Source organism: Oncorhynchus gorbuscha, linkage group LG22 (assembly GCF_021184085.1).
Source record: "Oncorhynchus gorbuscha isolate QuinsamMale2020 ecotype Even-year linkage group LG22, OgorEven_v1.0, whole genome shotgun sequence".
Lineage (NCBI taxonomy): Eukaryota > Metazoa > Chordata > Actinopteri > Salmoniformes > Salmonidae > Oncorhynchus > Oncorhynchus gorbuscha.
In genome coordinates, this window is record NC_060194.1 from 7,240,550 (window position 1) to 7,257,352 (window position 16,803).

A 16,803-nucleotide genomic window follows, 5' to 3' on the forward strand; every position below is an offset into this window, starting at 1 on the left:
GGGTGCATATTTTGTGGTTGAAATACTGTCTGCTTGCATAAGTGTCAAAGATAACACATTACATGCACATTTGCATTTTCTCAAGAGATGAAAAAAAGGTCAATTTCCTGGTCCCTAGACAAAATGAACATTTGTTGTATAATTGAAGAAATGCATAATTCTGCAGCAGTTAATATTATATTAGGCTACATGTGAGAAGTTATAGGCCTACAGTTAGTGTCAGTGTCTATTTCAGTTACTATTCCATTTAACCCATATGAATTTAAATGAGGAATATTCTGTTTATTCATGGTACAGGGAGATAATCGTTGCATATCAAAGGTGCATGTGAAAAGCGTATCCCGAATAAGACCTTAAACGGCATATGAGCTACAATCTGGAATACGATGTGCATGTAAACTTGGTCACAGAAAGAGACCGAAATACCTGAAAAAGTGGGAGGAGTGGTTGGAGAAATTCACTTCATCCATACTTTGATAAAGAGTCTCTACCTTCTCATGTGAAGTTCTGCTTTATGAGATCCTTCATGCCCAAATCCCCTCAGTGTAATAATTGCAAAAGATTTGGTCATGTGGCAAGTGTATGCAGATGGGAAGAGTATTGAATGCCAGTTGAGGTCATATGCTGGTGAACATGTGCCTGAATTCCCAGATTGTCCTGTAAGGGTAAATTAAACAGAGTTAGGTGAGGATGGAGAACAATCCACACTTTTTTTTGGGAGGGGGACTTTTTGATTGTTCTCCATCCTCCCCTGAATCAGAATGTACCATTTTCATGCCATGCTTGGTTCAATAGCTATTGATGAGAGAACTGAATATACAGTTGAAGTCGGTTTTCCTCCTTACTGCCAATCAGTTGTGTTGTGACAAGACCGGGTGGTACAGTTGAAGATGGGAGTTTACATACACCTTAACCGAATACATTTAAACTCAGTTTTTCACAATTGCTGAAATTCAATTCTAGTAAAAATTCCCTGTCTTAGGTCAGTTAAGATCACCACTTTATTTTAAGAATGTGAAATGTCAGAATAATTTACATTTACATTTACATTTAAGTCATTTAGCAGACGCTCTTATCCAGAGCGACTTACAAATTGGTGCATTCACCTTATGACATCCAGTGGAACAGCCACTTTACAATAGTGCATCTAAATATTTTAAGGGGGGGAGGGGGGTGAGAAGGATTACTTTATCCTATCCTAAGTATTCCTTAAAGAGGTGGGGTTTCAGGTGTCTCCGGAAGGTGGTGATTGACTCCGCTGTCCTGGCGTCGTGAGGGAGTTTGTTCCACCATTGGGGAGCCAGAGCAGCGAACAGTTTTGACTGGGCTGAGCGGGAACTGTACTTCCTCAGTGGTAGGGAGACGAGCAGGCCAGAGGTGGATGAACGCAGTGCCCTTATTTGGGTGTAGGGCCTGATCAGAGCCTGGAGGTACTGAGGTGCCGTTCCCCTCACAGCTCCGTAGGCAAGCACCATGGTCTTGTAGCGGATGCGAGCTTCAACTGGAAGCCAGTGGAGAGAGCGGAGGAGCGGGGTGACGTGAGAGAACTTGGGAAGGTTGAACACTAGACGGGCTGCGGCGTTCTGGATGAGTTGTAGGGGTTTAATGGCACAGGCAGGGAGCCCAGCCAACAGCGAGTTGCAGTAATCCAGACGGGAGATGACAAGTGCCTGGATTAGGACCTGCGCCGCTTCCTGTGTGAGGCAAGGTCGTACTCTGCGGATGTTGTAGAGCATGAACCTACAGGAACGGGCCACCGCCTTGATGTTAGTTGAGAACGACAGGGTGTTGTCCAGGATCACGCCAAGGTTCTTAGCGCTCTGGGAGGAGGACACAATGGAGTTGTCAACCGTGATGGCGAGATCATGGAACGGGCAGTCCTTCCCCGGGAGGAAGAGCAGCTCCGTCTTGCCGAAGTTCAGCTTGAGATGGTGATCCGTCATCCACACTGATATGTCTGCTAGACATGCAGAGATGCGATTCGCCACCTGGTCATCAGAAGGGGGAAAGGAGAAGATCAATTGTGTGTATAATAGTAGAGAGAATGATTTATTTCAGATTTGATTTCTGTCATCACATTCCCAGTGGGTCAGAAGTTTACATGCACTCAATTATTATTTGGTAGCATTGTCTTTCAATTGTTAAACTTGGGTCAAACGTTACGGGTAGCCTTCCACAAGCTTTTGGCCCATTCCTCCTGACAGAGCTGGTGTAACTGAGTCTGGTTTGTCGGCATCCTTGCTCGGACAAGCTTTTTCAGTTCTGCCCACACATTTTCTATAGGCTGGGGGCCAAGGCTTTGTGATGGCCACTCCAATACCTTGACTTTGTTGTCCTTAAGCCATTTTGCAACAACTTTGGAAGTATGCCTGGGGTCATTGTCCATTTGAAAGACCCATTTGCGACCAAGCTTTATCTTCCTGATTGATGTTTTGAGATTTTGCTTCAATATATACACATCATTTTCCTAATTTTGGCTCCAATAGACCCTAATCGTCCAGGTTGGCCCCTATCTGCTGGTGTTCCTGGTCGATCTCCTGGCCATCATCATCGAGGTGCAGGATTATGAAGGAAATGAACTGGAACATGTATTGCCACAGCACCAGGGCCAGGTACAAGTAGAACTCGCTGCAGTCGACTGTGCATTGGTTGCCTGAGAAGTTGCTCTCACAGTCACAGTGGAAGCCATTGGGGAGGTTGTGGCAGTAGCCTCCGTTATCACAGGGGCCTGATGAGCACTCATCGAAGTCTAACTCACACCTATATATATATATGCCATTTAGCAGACGCTTTTATCCAAAGCGACTTACAGTCATGTGTGCATACATTCTACGTATGGGTGGTCCCGGGGAATTGAACCCACTACCCTGGCGTTACAAGCGCCATGCTCTACCAATTGAGCTACAGAAGGACCACACCTGTACAGAAGGGGGATTTTTTAAAAGTATAGTATTTCATTAAGTAAGTAATATCAATATTTTATATAAATAAATACATTTTGTTATTCAAATACCTTGGTACAATATTACAAGACACAGATATTGGCTGTCTTTTACTAACCATGTGAATGCACAGATTTGTGATTATATTGTGAGGTGAGCGTAAATTGACCAACATTTTGTATATTCCCAATTTGTGTTTTTGAGAATGAGTCAATTTACAAATAAAAATGTAAAGAAGAGCTCAAATCTTCATTTAGGAGAGGGATAGTTATGGTAGCAATAAGGCCTGCGGGGGGTGTGGTATATGGCCAATATACCACCGCTGAGGTGGTATACACAACTCAATGTTGATTGCCTGGACACAGGCCTTAGCCATGGTATATTGGCCATATATAACAAACACCAGAGGTGCCTTATTGCTATTATATACTGTTTACCAACGTAATTAGAGAAGTAAAAACCTGAGAAGTCATACCTGTGGTTTACGGTCTGATATACCACAGCTGTCAGCCAATCAGCACCAGACAGTTTATAATCATAATGATATGATAAAACATTTCTAAATATTGACATGCTGTTGCGTTCTTCTCAACAGCTGATGTTGCGCTTATCTTGATTGATTTAAGGATTTCTCCAGTAATTAAAACAAATATTTTATACATTTCTGGTATTTGGCACATTACTTTAAGCAATCCACAAAAGTTATTTTCCAGTTCCTGTATTGTATTTATTATGTATACGTACACAATAATATTAGAGTAGCATAAACATTAATTGAAAAATTATCGATTTAGTTTATTGTGCATATTTTATGGTGTGATAATGGATTCTGTAGAATATACAGTATTATATAGTATCTGCTAGTAAAAACATGTCATAAAACCTCTTAAGTATCGACCCCTTTTTTTCAATTTTTCACCTAAAATAACATATCCAAATCTAACTGCCTGTAGCTCAGGACCTGAAGCATGGATGTGCATATTCTTGATACCATTTGAAAGGAAACACTTTGAAGTTTGTGGAAATGTTCAATCAATGGTGCAGAATATAACATTTTAGATCTGGTAAAAGATAATACAAAGAAAAAAAACAAGCGCTTTTTTTGTACCATCTTTGATAAAAAATAATATGTATATACTAGGGCTATCAGAGTTAATCAGTCCAGTTTCTGTAATTTTAGTGCACCCAAATACATAATATGTACAGCTAAAACCAGCAATGCAATGTAAAAAGTTTGAGTTGAAAGGTCCAATGCAGCCGTTTTTAATCGCAATATCAAATCATTTCTGGGTAACACTAAGCACCTCATTGTAATTGTTTTCAATTACAATTATCATAAATCAACAAAATGGCTTCTTAGCAAAGGGTAATTTCTCAAGCAACAATCTTGCTAGGTTTTTACGGACATGATTGTAGTATACTATAGCATTCACTGTAGCTTTTTGTGGACTTTAATACTGTAGTATTTACTGTAGTATACTGTTGTATTTACAGTTAACTATAGTATAAATCATGTTTAGAGTACAGACTATGGTATACTGTATTATTTACTGTAGTATTTTTGCAGACCTTAATAATTTACTCTTGTGTTTTATTATCTTTGAGATAGAAGTGGAGGCTTTTTCTTTGATGAAACATACTGGAGAAATACTAAAACAGCACTTTTTCAATAACCTGTAAGTAGTTAGTATTGGCATCTATTTACTATAGTTCAGAGTTTCTGCTCTTTTCAATAACTTTAAGGAACACAATATACAGTGCATTCGGAAAGTATTCAGACCACTTCTTTCCACATATTGTTACGCTATGTCGTTCCCCCTCCCCCATCAATCGACACACAATATCCCATAATGACAATTCAAGAAATATTTGCAAATTTCTATTAAAAAAAACTGGAAATATCACATTTACATAAGTATTCAGACCTTTTACTCAGTAGTTTGTTGATCCATTGGCAGCGATTAGAGCCATGAGTCTTCTTGGGTATGATGCTACAAGCTTGACACACCTGTGTTTGGGGAGTTTCTCCCATTCTTCTCTGCAGATGCTCTCAAGCTCTGTCAGGTTGATTGGGAAGTGTCACTGCAAAGCTATTTTCAGGTCTCTCCAGAAATGTTTGATCGGGTTCAAGTCCGGGCTCTGGGTGGGCCACTCAACGACATTCAGAGACTTGTCCCGAAGCCATTCCTGCTTTGTCTTGGTTGTGTGCTTAGGATAATTTTTCTGTTCTAGGTTTTTATCAAGGATCTCTCTGTACTTTGCTCCGTTCATCCTGACTAGTCTCCCATTCCCTGCCTCTAAAAAAAAAACACAGCATAATGCTGCTGCCACCACCATGCTTCAGTGTAGGAATGGTGCCAGGTCTGCTCCAGACATGACCCCTGGCATTCAGGCCAAAGAGTTTAATCTTGGTTTCATCATACCAGAGAATCTTGTTTCTCATGTTCCGATAGTCTTTAGGTGCCTTTTGGCAAACTCCAAGTGGGCTGCCATGTGCCTTTTACTGAAGAGTGGCCTTATTGGTGGAGTGCTGCAGAGATGGTTGTCCTTCTGGAAGGTTCTCCCATCTCCACAGAGGAACTCTGGAGCTCTATCAGTGACCGTTGGGTTCTTGGTCACCTCCCTGACCAAGGCCCTTCTACACCGATTGCTCAGTTTGTCCGGGAGCCCATCTCTAGGAAGAGTCTTGGTGGTTCCAAACTTCTTCTATTTAAGAATGATAGAGGCCACTGTGTTCTTGGGGACCTTCAATGCTGCAGACATTTGTTGGTACCCTTCTCCAGATCAGTGCCTTGAGACAATCCTGTCTCAGAGCTCTACAGACAATTCCTTCGACCTCATGTCTTGGCTTTTGCTCTGATGTGCACTGTCAACTGTGGGACCTTATATAGACCGACAGGTGTGTGCCTTTCTAAATCATGTCCAATCAATTGACTTTACTACAGGTGGACTCTAGTCAAGTTGTAGAAACATCTCAAGGATGGTCAATGGAAACAGGATGCATCTGATCTAAATTTCAAGTCTCATAGCAAAGGTTCTGAGTTCTTATGTGAATAAGGTATTTCTGTTATTTGTTTTTAATAAATGAGCAAACATTTCTAAACCTGTTTTCACTTTGTTATTATGTGTAGATTGATTAGGGAACATGTTTTATTTAACCAATTTTAGAACAGGGCTGTAACATAAGAAAAATGTGGAAAAATACTTTCTAAATTCACTGAATGGTCTTGCCTCTCAAATATAATCCAGTTGAATCAGGAATTCCCCATAGTAGCTGTTTAGGCCCCTTGCTTTTTTCAATTTTTACAGAGTAAAGCCAGAGTGACTGTATGCGGATGACACAACACTATACACGTCAGCTACAACAGCGACTGAAATGACTGCAACACTCAACAAAGAGCTGCAGTTAGTTTGAGTGGGTGGCAAGGAATAAGTTAGTCCTAAATATTTCTAAAACTAAAAGCATTATATTTGGAACAAAACACTCACTAAACCCTAAACCTCAACCAAATCTTGTAATAAATAATGTGGAAATTGAGCAAGTCGAGATGACTAAACTGCTTGGAGTAACCCTAGATTGTAAACTGTCATGGTAAAAACATATTGATGCAGTAGTAGCTAAGATGGGGAGAAGTAAATCTATAATACAGCGATGCTCTGCCTTAACAACACTATCAACAGGGCAGGTCCTACAGGCCATAGTTTTGTCGCACCTTGACTACTGTTCAGTCGTGTGGTCAGGTGCCACAAAAAATGACTTAGAAAAATGCAATTGCTAAGAACAGGGCAGCACGGCTGGCCCTTAGATGTACACAGAGAGCTAACATTAATAATATGAATGTCAATCTCTCTTGGCTGAAAGTGGAGGAGAGATTGACTTCATTACTTTTATTTATGAGAGGTTGACATGTTGAATGCACTGAGCTGTCTGTCTAAGCTACTGGAACACAGCTCTGACACCCATGCATACCCCCCAAGACATAACACAAGAGGTCTCTTCACAGTCTCCAAGTCCAGAACAGACTATGGGAGGCACACAGTACTACATAGAGCCATGACTACATGGAACTCAATTCCATATCAAGTAACTGATGCAAGCGGTAAAGTCAGATTAAAAAAATATATTTTTTAAACACCTTATGGAACAGTGGGGACTGTGAAGCAACACAAACATTGGCACAGACATGCATAAACACACACACACAATAACATACACACTATAGATACCCATGGATCTAGTACTGTAGATATGTGGTAGTGGTGGAGTTAATCTAGTTTTTGACTGCACTGGGCCTTTACGAAAGTGTGCTTTCTCAATTTACCTGATTTTGCTAACTTTGAAGTAAAATCAAGACATCACTATTCTCGTAGTATTTCTTTGTATGAAAAATCTGAAATTACAGCTTAATTTACGCAAATTCAGAATGAGCAATTAATCGCTAATAATTACAGTAAATCGTGCAATTAATTCTAATTGATACAATTATCGTTTGACACCCCTAGTATATACACAATAAATGCACAAGCTATACATAAATATCAAATGGGGTTTATATCAATATTCAGCTTCATTACAACAACAAAAAACATGCAATACCTTTGGAAAAAGTTCAGTGAAAATGTATTCAGATTGTAAGGCACAAAAACAGCCTTATACCATGTGGGAGTTTCAGTATGAAAATCTGGTCTATATGGCTATAGACAATAAAGGGGAAGTTCAGTATTTTACAACTTAATGTTAGATGGTTCCTCACCCTGAAAGTAGTTTATGGGCCAGGAGAAACTGTAATTTATGGTCACTTTCAGGGTGAGGAACAATCTAACATTAAGTTGTACATGAAAAAAAAATGTATTTCACCTTTATTTAACCAGTTAGGCCAGTTGAGAACAAGTTCTGATTTACAACTACAACATTTACAACTCATTGTCAAAATACTGATCTTTCTCTTGTAATACTGTATTGTAGTGGGAAAGCTGCATGTCATTCTATTTAGAACAGATGAAAGTTAACTTGGCCCTCCTTGGCTGACTCTGATATGCAGTGCCTTGCGAAAGTATTCGGCCCCCTTGAACTTTGCGACCTTTTGCCACATTTCAAACATTAAGATATAAAACTGTATTTTTTTGTGAAGAATCAACAACAAGTGGGACACAATCATGAAGTGGAACGACATTTATTGGATATTTCAAACTTTTTCTAACAAATCAAAAACTGAAAAATTGGGCGTGCAAAGTTATTCAGCCCCCTTAAGTTAATACTTTGTAGCGCCACCTTTTGCTGTGATTACAGCTGTAAGTCGCTTGGGGTATGTCTCTATCAGTTTTGCACATCGAGAGACTGAAATTTTTTCCCATTCCTCCTTGCAAAACAGCTCGAGCTCAGTGAGGTTGGATGGAGAGCATTTGTGAACAGCAGTTTTCAGTTCTTTCCACAGATTCGATTGGATTCAGGTCTGGACTTTGACTTGGCCATTCTAACACCTGGATATGTTTATTTTTTAACCATTCCATTGTAGATTTTGCTTTAGGTTTTGGATCATTGTCTTGTTGGAAGACAAATCTCCGTCCCAGTCTCAGGTCTTTTGCAGACTCCATCAGGTTTTCTTCCAGAATGGTCCTGTATTTGGCTCCATCCATCTTCCCATCCATTTGAACCATCTTCCCTGTCCCTGCTGAAGAAAAGCAGGCCCAAACCATTATGCTGCCACCACCATGTTTGACAGTGGGGATGGTGTGTTCAGGGTGTTGCTTTTACATCAAACATAACGTTTTGCATTGTTGCCAAAAAGTTCAATTTTGGTTTCATCTGACCAGAGCACCTTCTTCCACATGTTTGGTGTGTCTCCCAGGTGGCTTGTGGCAAACTTTAAACGACACTTTTTATTGATATCTTTAAGAAATGGCTTTCTTCTTGCCACTCTTCCATAAAGGCCAGATTTGTGCAATATACGACTGATTGTTGTCCTATGGACAGAGTGTCCCACCTCAGCTGTAGATCTCTGCAGTTCATCCAGAGTGATCATGGGCCTCTTGGCTGCATCTCTGATCAGTCTTCTCCTTGTATGAGCTGAAAGTTTAGAAGGACGGCCAGTTCTTGGTAGATTTGCAGTGGTCTGATACTCCTTCCATTTCAATATTAATCGCTTGCACAGTGCTCCTTGGGATGTTTAAAGCTTGGGAAATCTTTTTGTATCCAAATCCGGCTTTAAACTTCTTCACAACAGTATCTCGGACCTGTCTGGTGTGTTCCTTGTTCTTCATGATGCTCTCTGCGCTTTTAACGGACCTCTGAGACTATCACAGTGCAGGTGCATTTATACGGAGACTTGATTACACACAGGTGGATTGTATTTATCATCATTAGTCATTTAGGTCAACATTGGATCATTCAGAGATCCTCACTGAACTTCTGGAGAGAGTTTGCTGCACTGAAAGTAAAGGGGCTGAATAATTTTGCATGCCCAATTATTCAGTTTTTGATTTGTTAAAAAAGTTTGAAATATCCAATAAATGTCGTTCCACTTCATTATTGTGTCCCACTTGTTGTTGATTCTTCACAAAAATATACAGTTTTATATCTTTATGTTTTAAGCCTGAAATGTGGCAAAAGGTCGCAAAGTTCAAGGGGGCCGAATACTTTCGCAAGGCACTGTACATAGTACTGAAATATGTACTGTGTCCGTTTACTCTTAATCGTCCACATGAACTTAAACTTATTCGGGATCAGTATCCCTTCCACGGGACGGTTGAGCCAATGTAGGCTAATACGATTAGCATGAGTTTATAAATAACAAGAACATTTCTCAGGACATAGACATATCTGATATTGGCAGAAAGCTTAAATTATTGTCCAATTTACAGTAGCTATTACAGTGAAAGAATACCATGCTATTGTTTGAGGAGAGTGCACAATTTTGAACATGAAAAGTTATTAATAAACAAATTAGGCACATTTGAGCAGTCTTAATACAACAGTTTGAACAGAAATGCAATGGTTCATTGGATCAGTCTAAAACCTTGCGTGCGCACACACGGCTGCCATCTTGTGGCCAAAATCTAAATTACACCTGGGCTGGAATAATACATTATGGCCTTTCTCTTGCCTTTCAAAGATGACAAAAGTACAGTATTTCTTTGTATTATCTTTTACCAGATCTAATGTGTTATATTCTGTTACATGCCTTTCACATTTCCAAACTTCAAAGTGTGTCCTTTTCAAATGGTACCAAGAATATGCATATCCTTGCTACAGGCAGTTAGATTTGGGTATGTCATTTTTGGTGACATTTTTAAAAGGGGATGGAATGCCCCTAGATGTGATCTGAGGTCTGATTTTCCATTCCACCCCCTAATGGTGAAGGTAAGGATATGGGGATCCTAGACCTGTGTCTAAAAGGTGTGGGCAACATCTACGCAAAACTTTCAATCAACTCGTCATAGCACATGTTGACACCCAATGGCCCCTAGTCATCCATGTTGGTTCTCAATGGCCCTTAGTTGTCCATGTTGACTTCCAATTGGCCCTAGTCATCCATGTTGGTTCCATTAGCCCCTCAGTCTGTCCATGTTTGCGCTCAATGGCCCTAGTCATTCATGTTGGTTCTCAATGGCCCCTAGATGTCCATGTTGACTCCCAATGGCCCCTAGTCATCCATGTTGGCTCCATTAGCCCCTCAGTCATCCATGTTGGCCCCAATGGGCTCCTCGTCGTTGTCCATCTGCTGGTGTTCCCAGTCTATCTCTGGGCCATCATCAATGTGCAGGATGAGGTAGGAAATGAGCTGGAGCATGAATTGCAACTGCACCAGGCCCAGGTACAAGTAGAAGTCGTTGCAATCAACCGTGCACTGGTCGCCTGAGAAGTTGATCCCACACTCACAGTGGAAGCCATTGGGGAGGTTTTGGCAGTAGCCTCCGTTATCACAGGGGTTTAACAAACACTCGTCGAAGTCTACCTCACACCTGTTACAGACAGGGAATTTAATTAAATACATTGTTATTTTATTAATTAAATAAGAACATTAAATATGAATTAATTTAATATTATAATGTCAATAATATTATTATGCATATACATTGGTACGATATTACAAAACAGACAGATTGGTGCTTGAAGTGGCCGTCAAATAAAATTGACAAAACATTTTGGCATTAATCATTCTTTCTCATCAGAAATTTGTTCTTGAATTCTATGACCGACTCAGACCACTTGTACGCACATTTCCTTGTTGAAACAAGTCAATATACAAATTTAAATGATTTATTTTAGGAGACACCATTCAAAAAATGTGATTTAAACACCTGACATATGAATTCTTGAGGAGAAGGCTGGTTAAGGTATCACAATATGTGGTTCTGTGTGGCTCAGTTGGTAGAGGTAGAGCTTGGCGCTTGCAATGCCAGGATTGTGTGATTAGGAAATGTATGCACACATGACTGACTGTAAATTGCTTTGGATAAAAATGACTGCTAAATGGAATATGTTATTATTAGGGCTGTCAGAGTTGATCAGTTAACTTTTTGTCATTTGAGTCCACTCGTTTGATTTTTATCGTAATTAATCGCATTGTCTGAAAGCCTTTTAAAATACACTGAAAACATCCAAAATACATAATCTACACAGATAAAAACAACAATCCAATGTAAAAACAAGTTTATATTGAGGTTAAAGAAAGTGTGCTTTCTCAATTGACCTATTTTTGCTAACCTTAGACAAAATCAGGATGTCAATATAGTTTTGGTTTTGTATGAAAACTTGTGCAAATTTGTTCAAATTCAGGATTTGCAAATTAATAGACATGAATCACAGCAATTCCTGAGATTTAACTCGATTACATTTCTTTTATCGGAATTGCAAGGAAGTAACCCGAAAGTGTTTACGAAGTTATTTTCCAGTTCTTGTATTGTCACTATTCCCTTTTTGTTTACAAAGCTCTACTACACAAGCCTATGGCTTTCCTAACATCCTTGAAGAAGTCTAAAAACATGAGTTACCAAACCCGTTCACAGGGTTGGTTAACATTGGAGGTTCCTCGGGACTCCACCGATTTAGGCAAATCCGTTTTTAGCCTCACTGCAGGAACAATTTGCAAAACTCAGTACAGTTAGATTTTCTGGTGCTGCTCAAGACAGTTTATGGTGTTAATTGAGAAAGTAGTAGCTGAGGACTGTAACTGTTTTTCATAAATGTGGTATTTTGTATTGATTGTTTTTATTTATTTATACATTTGTACTGGTTACTGTGATCAGGGCACCCTCTGGAATGAAACCATGGTCTCAAATGGGGTTTTCCTAAATAAATAAATAATACAAATGGAAAGTATGTACAGAGTAATATTATTAAGTCACATAAACATGGATATAAAAGTTTGATTTAGATTTCACTCAGTGCATGATTATGCAAAGTTTGTCATATTTTCACCTGTACATATTATGTATGTACAGTACATATTGGGATCTTATCTTATATCTTTCTGCTTTTGTGATAAATATTCTGTTTCTTATTATAAATGACCTGCTAGTAACAACATTTCACAACTATAGATGTTCTCACTGTTTTACCGGCGCGCAACTCAAAAGAATAGGTACAGTATGTACAAAATATATACACAAGTTATACATCCATGCATGCATACATACATACATACAAATGGGGTTCTATTAACATTCATCTTCTTAAATTAGAAAACATAAATACCTTTAGAAAAAACATTGTTCCCACCAATATTTTCCTCTACCATGATGGGCTTTCAGTATGAAAGTCAGATCTGGATGGATATAGACATTAAAATGAGCATACTCTATGGTAATAGGAAGAGCTGCAGGTCATTTAATTTGAACCGTTAACTTTAATCTGTTCTAGTCACGTCACCTTCTTTGGCTGACTTGTTTGACGCAAGCCATGTTGATACACCATACAGTACGGAAATATGTACAGTATCACTTCACCTCTAAATTGTCCAGATTAGCTAATTGGGAGTGGGATGCCCCAGGAAATACTGAGGATAGGATTTCTATGTACCCCTTTATGGTGAAGGTAAGGATTTGGGGAGGGTATACTGATCCTAGAACTGTGTCTAGGAGGTGGGGGTAACATCTACCCAGAAAACTCAATCAACTCTTCGTAGCGCATGTTGGCTCCCAATGGGCCCTTAGTTCCCGTCCATCAGCTGGTGTACCCAATCAATCTCGGGGGCATCGTCGAGGTGCAAGAGGAGGTAGGATGTGAGCTGGAACATGTATTGCCACAGCAGCAGGGCCAGATACAGGTAGAAATCATTGACATCGATCTGGCACTGGTCACCTGTAAAGTTGATCTCACAATCACAGCGGAAGTTGTTGACGAGGTTGTGGCAGTAGCCTCCGTATTCACAAGGACACGACGCACACTCATCAAAGTCTACCTCGCACCTGTTGCAGACGGGGGATTTCATGAAATATACTTCTATTACTTTATAGTTATTTGATATTTTAATAATAAGATTATTATTATTATTAATATCCATTGGTGCAATAGACCAATTAGACCAGAAGTATCAGCTATCCCACTGTGTAAGGTAACAATCTTCCAATTAAAATGTTTTTATAAAATGCACCAACCTGGATTTAAGTCAACTCTTTCAGACACCATCAAAGGCATTTAATTTTCACATTTATTGTCCAACAATAAATGTGTTTAAAGGCCTTGATTGTTTAATGCTAACATTAGATTATCCAAATATGTCATACAAATGTATGCAATGCAAATCTCCAAACTTATTTTTGTTTTACTTATACCACTATATAATGCTCCAGTGCTAATTCATATTTTATCTTCATCTTCAAGGGAGATGGAGTTGACAGGTTATGGTTGTGACCATGGTGATATCAATATGTTTAAAAAAAAATCTATCACAAGTAGAGAACTCATCTGACTTTATGAGGTCTCGTCTTGTTACACTATATGCAATCAGGAAATGAAGGTGGGGTCCTCATGATATAGTTGACCCTGTTCATTCCTCAGTCATTTAGGATTTTAAGAAAAATCATTGACCAAACCATGGGACACATCTTTAAGGAGTCACAGTTTAAAGTCACAGAGGGGTTAGTGCAATGAACTATATAAGAACCGTTTTCATATTTTTTTGCCAGTTACAGTTTTTGGGGGTAGTTTTGGAGATTGAAATTGGGATCCTTTGCTCAGGACAAGGATTGTCTTTATCTTCAAGAATGCCTAAATTACACTTCGGCTTCATTAAGATTCATTGACACAAGCGTTTACTACAGATGTACTATTGTTTACAGCCATGGCTTACCATTGCCCTATAAAACCTGGCAGACAATCACAGGTGTTGTCCAGCTTAGAGCAGTTCCCCCCGTTGAAGCAGCTGTAGTTCCATCTGTGGCCAGGACACATGGAAACGGGCAGGTTGGGGTATCTAGAGTAGAGCGACACAAACGTATAAGAATGAGATATGACAGTTAAGAGTCTGATAGCTGGTATCATGGTTCAAACAGGATTGTTAGCTAGTTGACTCAGTTGATGTGGCTAGTCACTGCGTGAACCTGTATTGGCTTGAGACGGGATTATTTTTTACAAATGACTTGAAAGAGCTTAAAATTTCTTACGGTATCTTTTCAATGTACCACGGGACTTCTGGAACCTTCTCACTGAAAGAGAATGATTTTAAGGGTCATTTTGTGTTCACATCACCCTTTTATGTAATATGTCACATACACAATTGAATCATAGCTGTGGATGGTGTTGTTGCGCTTTGCATATTTGTCTCTGGACATGTTCTCCTCAGCGTTCAGCCTTATGTTAGCTGAATAGGGATTGTAGGTAGGTTAGGGTTTAAGGGCAAAATGGGGAGTGTTTGAGACTCACTTGCAGAGGGGCCCGGTCATGTTCCTAGGGCAGAGGCAGGTGTTGTTCTGGAGGCCCCTGAGACAGGTGGCCCCTGGGCCGCACTTGTTGTTCTCACACGTATCCACATCTTTATCACACCTGGCCCCCCCGTACCCTGGCTCACATGCACATACGTAACCCTCCCCTAGGACAGTGCATTTTCCATGGACGCAGGGCTTGACAGCGCAGGTGTTCGCATCATTCTGGCATTGTGGCCCAATCCACTCAGACGGGCACCTGCAGAGGGAGAGGTCAAAGAGGTCCTCACATACCCCCTGGTTCAGACAGGGGTTGGGCGAGCACACACTGGCTCCCCAGCAGCCATATTGTGGGGTGGCGACACTGGGGGTCCTCACAAACTGCTCCTCTTGGGGCCTGGGAAGGTTCAGGTCGGTGTCACCATAGTAGGGCAGCGGGAGCCCACCGATCTGGACGGGGCCCAAACATCCAGCCAGGTTCCCCCCAGCCTCAGGCCCCAAACCCCCCAAGAGGATGTCCACTCCCTCCCTGAGGAAGTCCAGGCTCCCAGAGGCGGCTTCAGACACCTCCTTCTCTCCTCCCTCTCTTCCCCCATCCAGGATCATGATCCACCTGGAGGTCTGTAGATCCGGAGCTTCCATGGAGATCTCCACTGTGTGCCACTGGCCGTTGCTGAGAAGGCCTTGGCTCTGGACAGTCAGCTTGGGGGAGGCCTCGCCACTGCCGGACTGTAGCTCCAGCACCAGGCGAGAGTCTTGGAGGGAGACTGTGAGGAACTCAGAGCCTTTCTCGGCATGTAGTAGCGTGGTGTCCGTTTGCCTGGTTCGCACACTGAGGTGGATGCTGCTGAGGTGGCGGCTGATCTTCTCATTGCCTCTGTAGGACAGCATGCCGTCATTCCAGAGGGTCACGTTGGACACACCTGGAATGCAAAACAGCAGAGGGTTAATTAAGACGTAGGGTTCTATTTTAACAAACTTAACATAAACCTAGTGCTGCCGGTAGCACTATAGGCCCCGGGTGTGTCAGAAATAATTGTTCTATTTTCACAGCCGGAATTATGAGCGCAATAGCTGGCGGTGGCATGAAATGGCTGGGTTTTGATGAATAAACAAGTTGTAGGTATGATGAGGGTTTGGCCACTCACTGGCCAATCAAGGCATTCCTTGGCTTCATACTGCATGCATTTATCTCAGGTTGGTGCATTTATACGGAGACTTTATTACACACAGGTGGATTGTATTTATCATCATTAGTCACTTAGGTCAACATTGGATCATTCAGAGATCCTCACTGAACTTCTGGAGAGAGTTTGTTGCACTGAAAGTAAAAGGGCTGAATAATTTTGCACGCCCAATTTTTCAGTTTTTGATTTGTTAAAAAAGTTTGAAATATCCAATAAATGTCGTTCCACTTCATGATTGTGTCCCACTTGTTGTTGATTCTTCACAAAAAAATACAGTTTTATATCTTTATGTTTGAAGCCTGAAATGTGGCAAAAGGTCGCAAAGTTCAAGGGGGCCGAATACTTTCGCAAGGCACTGTATTTAGTTTTGCTCCTTTGCACCCCATTATTTCTCTCTACTTTGCACATTCTTCCACTGCAAATAAACCATTCCAGTGTTTACTTGTTATATTGTATTTACTTCGCCACCATGGCCTTTTTGCCTTTTACTCCCTTATCTCACCTCACGTGCTCACATTGTATATAGACCTATTTTCTACTGTATTATTGACTGTATGTTTGTTTATTCCATGTGTAACTCTGTTGTTGTATGTGTCGAACTGCTTTGCTTTATCTTGGCCAGGTCGCAATTGTAAATGAGAACTTGTTCTCAACTTGCCTAGCTGGTTAAATAAAATATCTTAGCTAGCAATCCTTTTTATATGAAGATAAACAATGAAGAGAAATTATAGATAAAATGTATTGTTGCTCATTGGCCATTGGACATAAACATTACAGAAGTTGGAAATACCTAATTTAACAATGAGTGG

The 16,803-nt window shown here is 40.5% G+C and overlaps 1 protein-coding gene across 5 annotated transcripts in view; it reads right to left on the reverse strand.

Moving 5' to 3' along the window:
• Positions 1–9,514: 9,514 nt before the first annotated feature.
• The window catches only part of LOC124009682 (protein crumbs homolog 1-like), a 30,312-nt gene continuing 23,023 nt past the window's right edge, over positions 9,515–16,803 (reverse strand). For 2 of the 5 annotated variants that reach the window (XM_046321739.1, XM_046321736.1), the window contains exons 5-8: positions 14,809–15,730; positions 14,550–14,591; positions 14,237–14,359; positions 9,515–10,904 (exon numbers count right to left, since the gene is read on the reverse strand). In XM_046321739.1, coding sequence (XP_046177695.1) covers positions 10,616–10,904; positions 14,237–14,359; positions 14,550–14,591; positions 14,809–15,730 — 1,376 coding nt within the window. In that variant the 3' untranslated portion in view covers positions 9,515–10,615. Of the gene's footprint in view, positions 10,905–11,011; positions 13,353–14,236; positions 14,360–14,549; positions 14,592–14,808; positions 15,731–16,803 lie in introns of those variants that run through there. The other 3 variants (XR_006834313.1, XM_046321737.1, XM_046321738.1) reach the window with 3 other exon arrangements.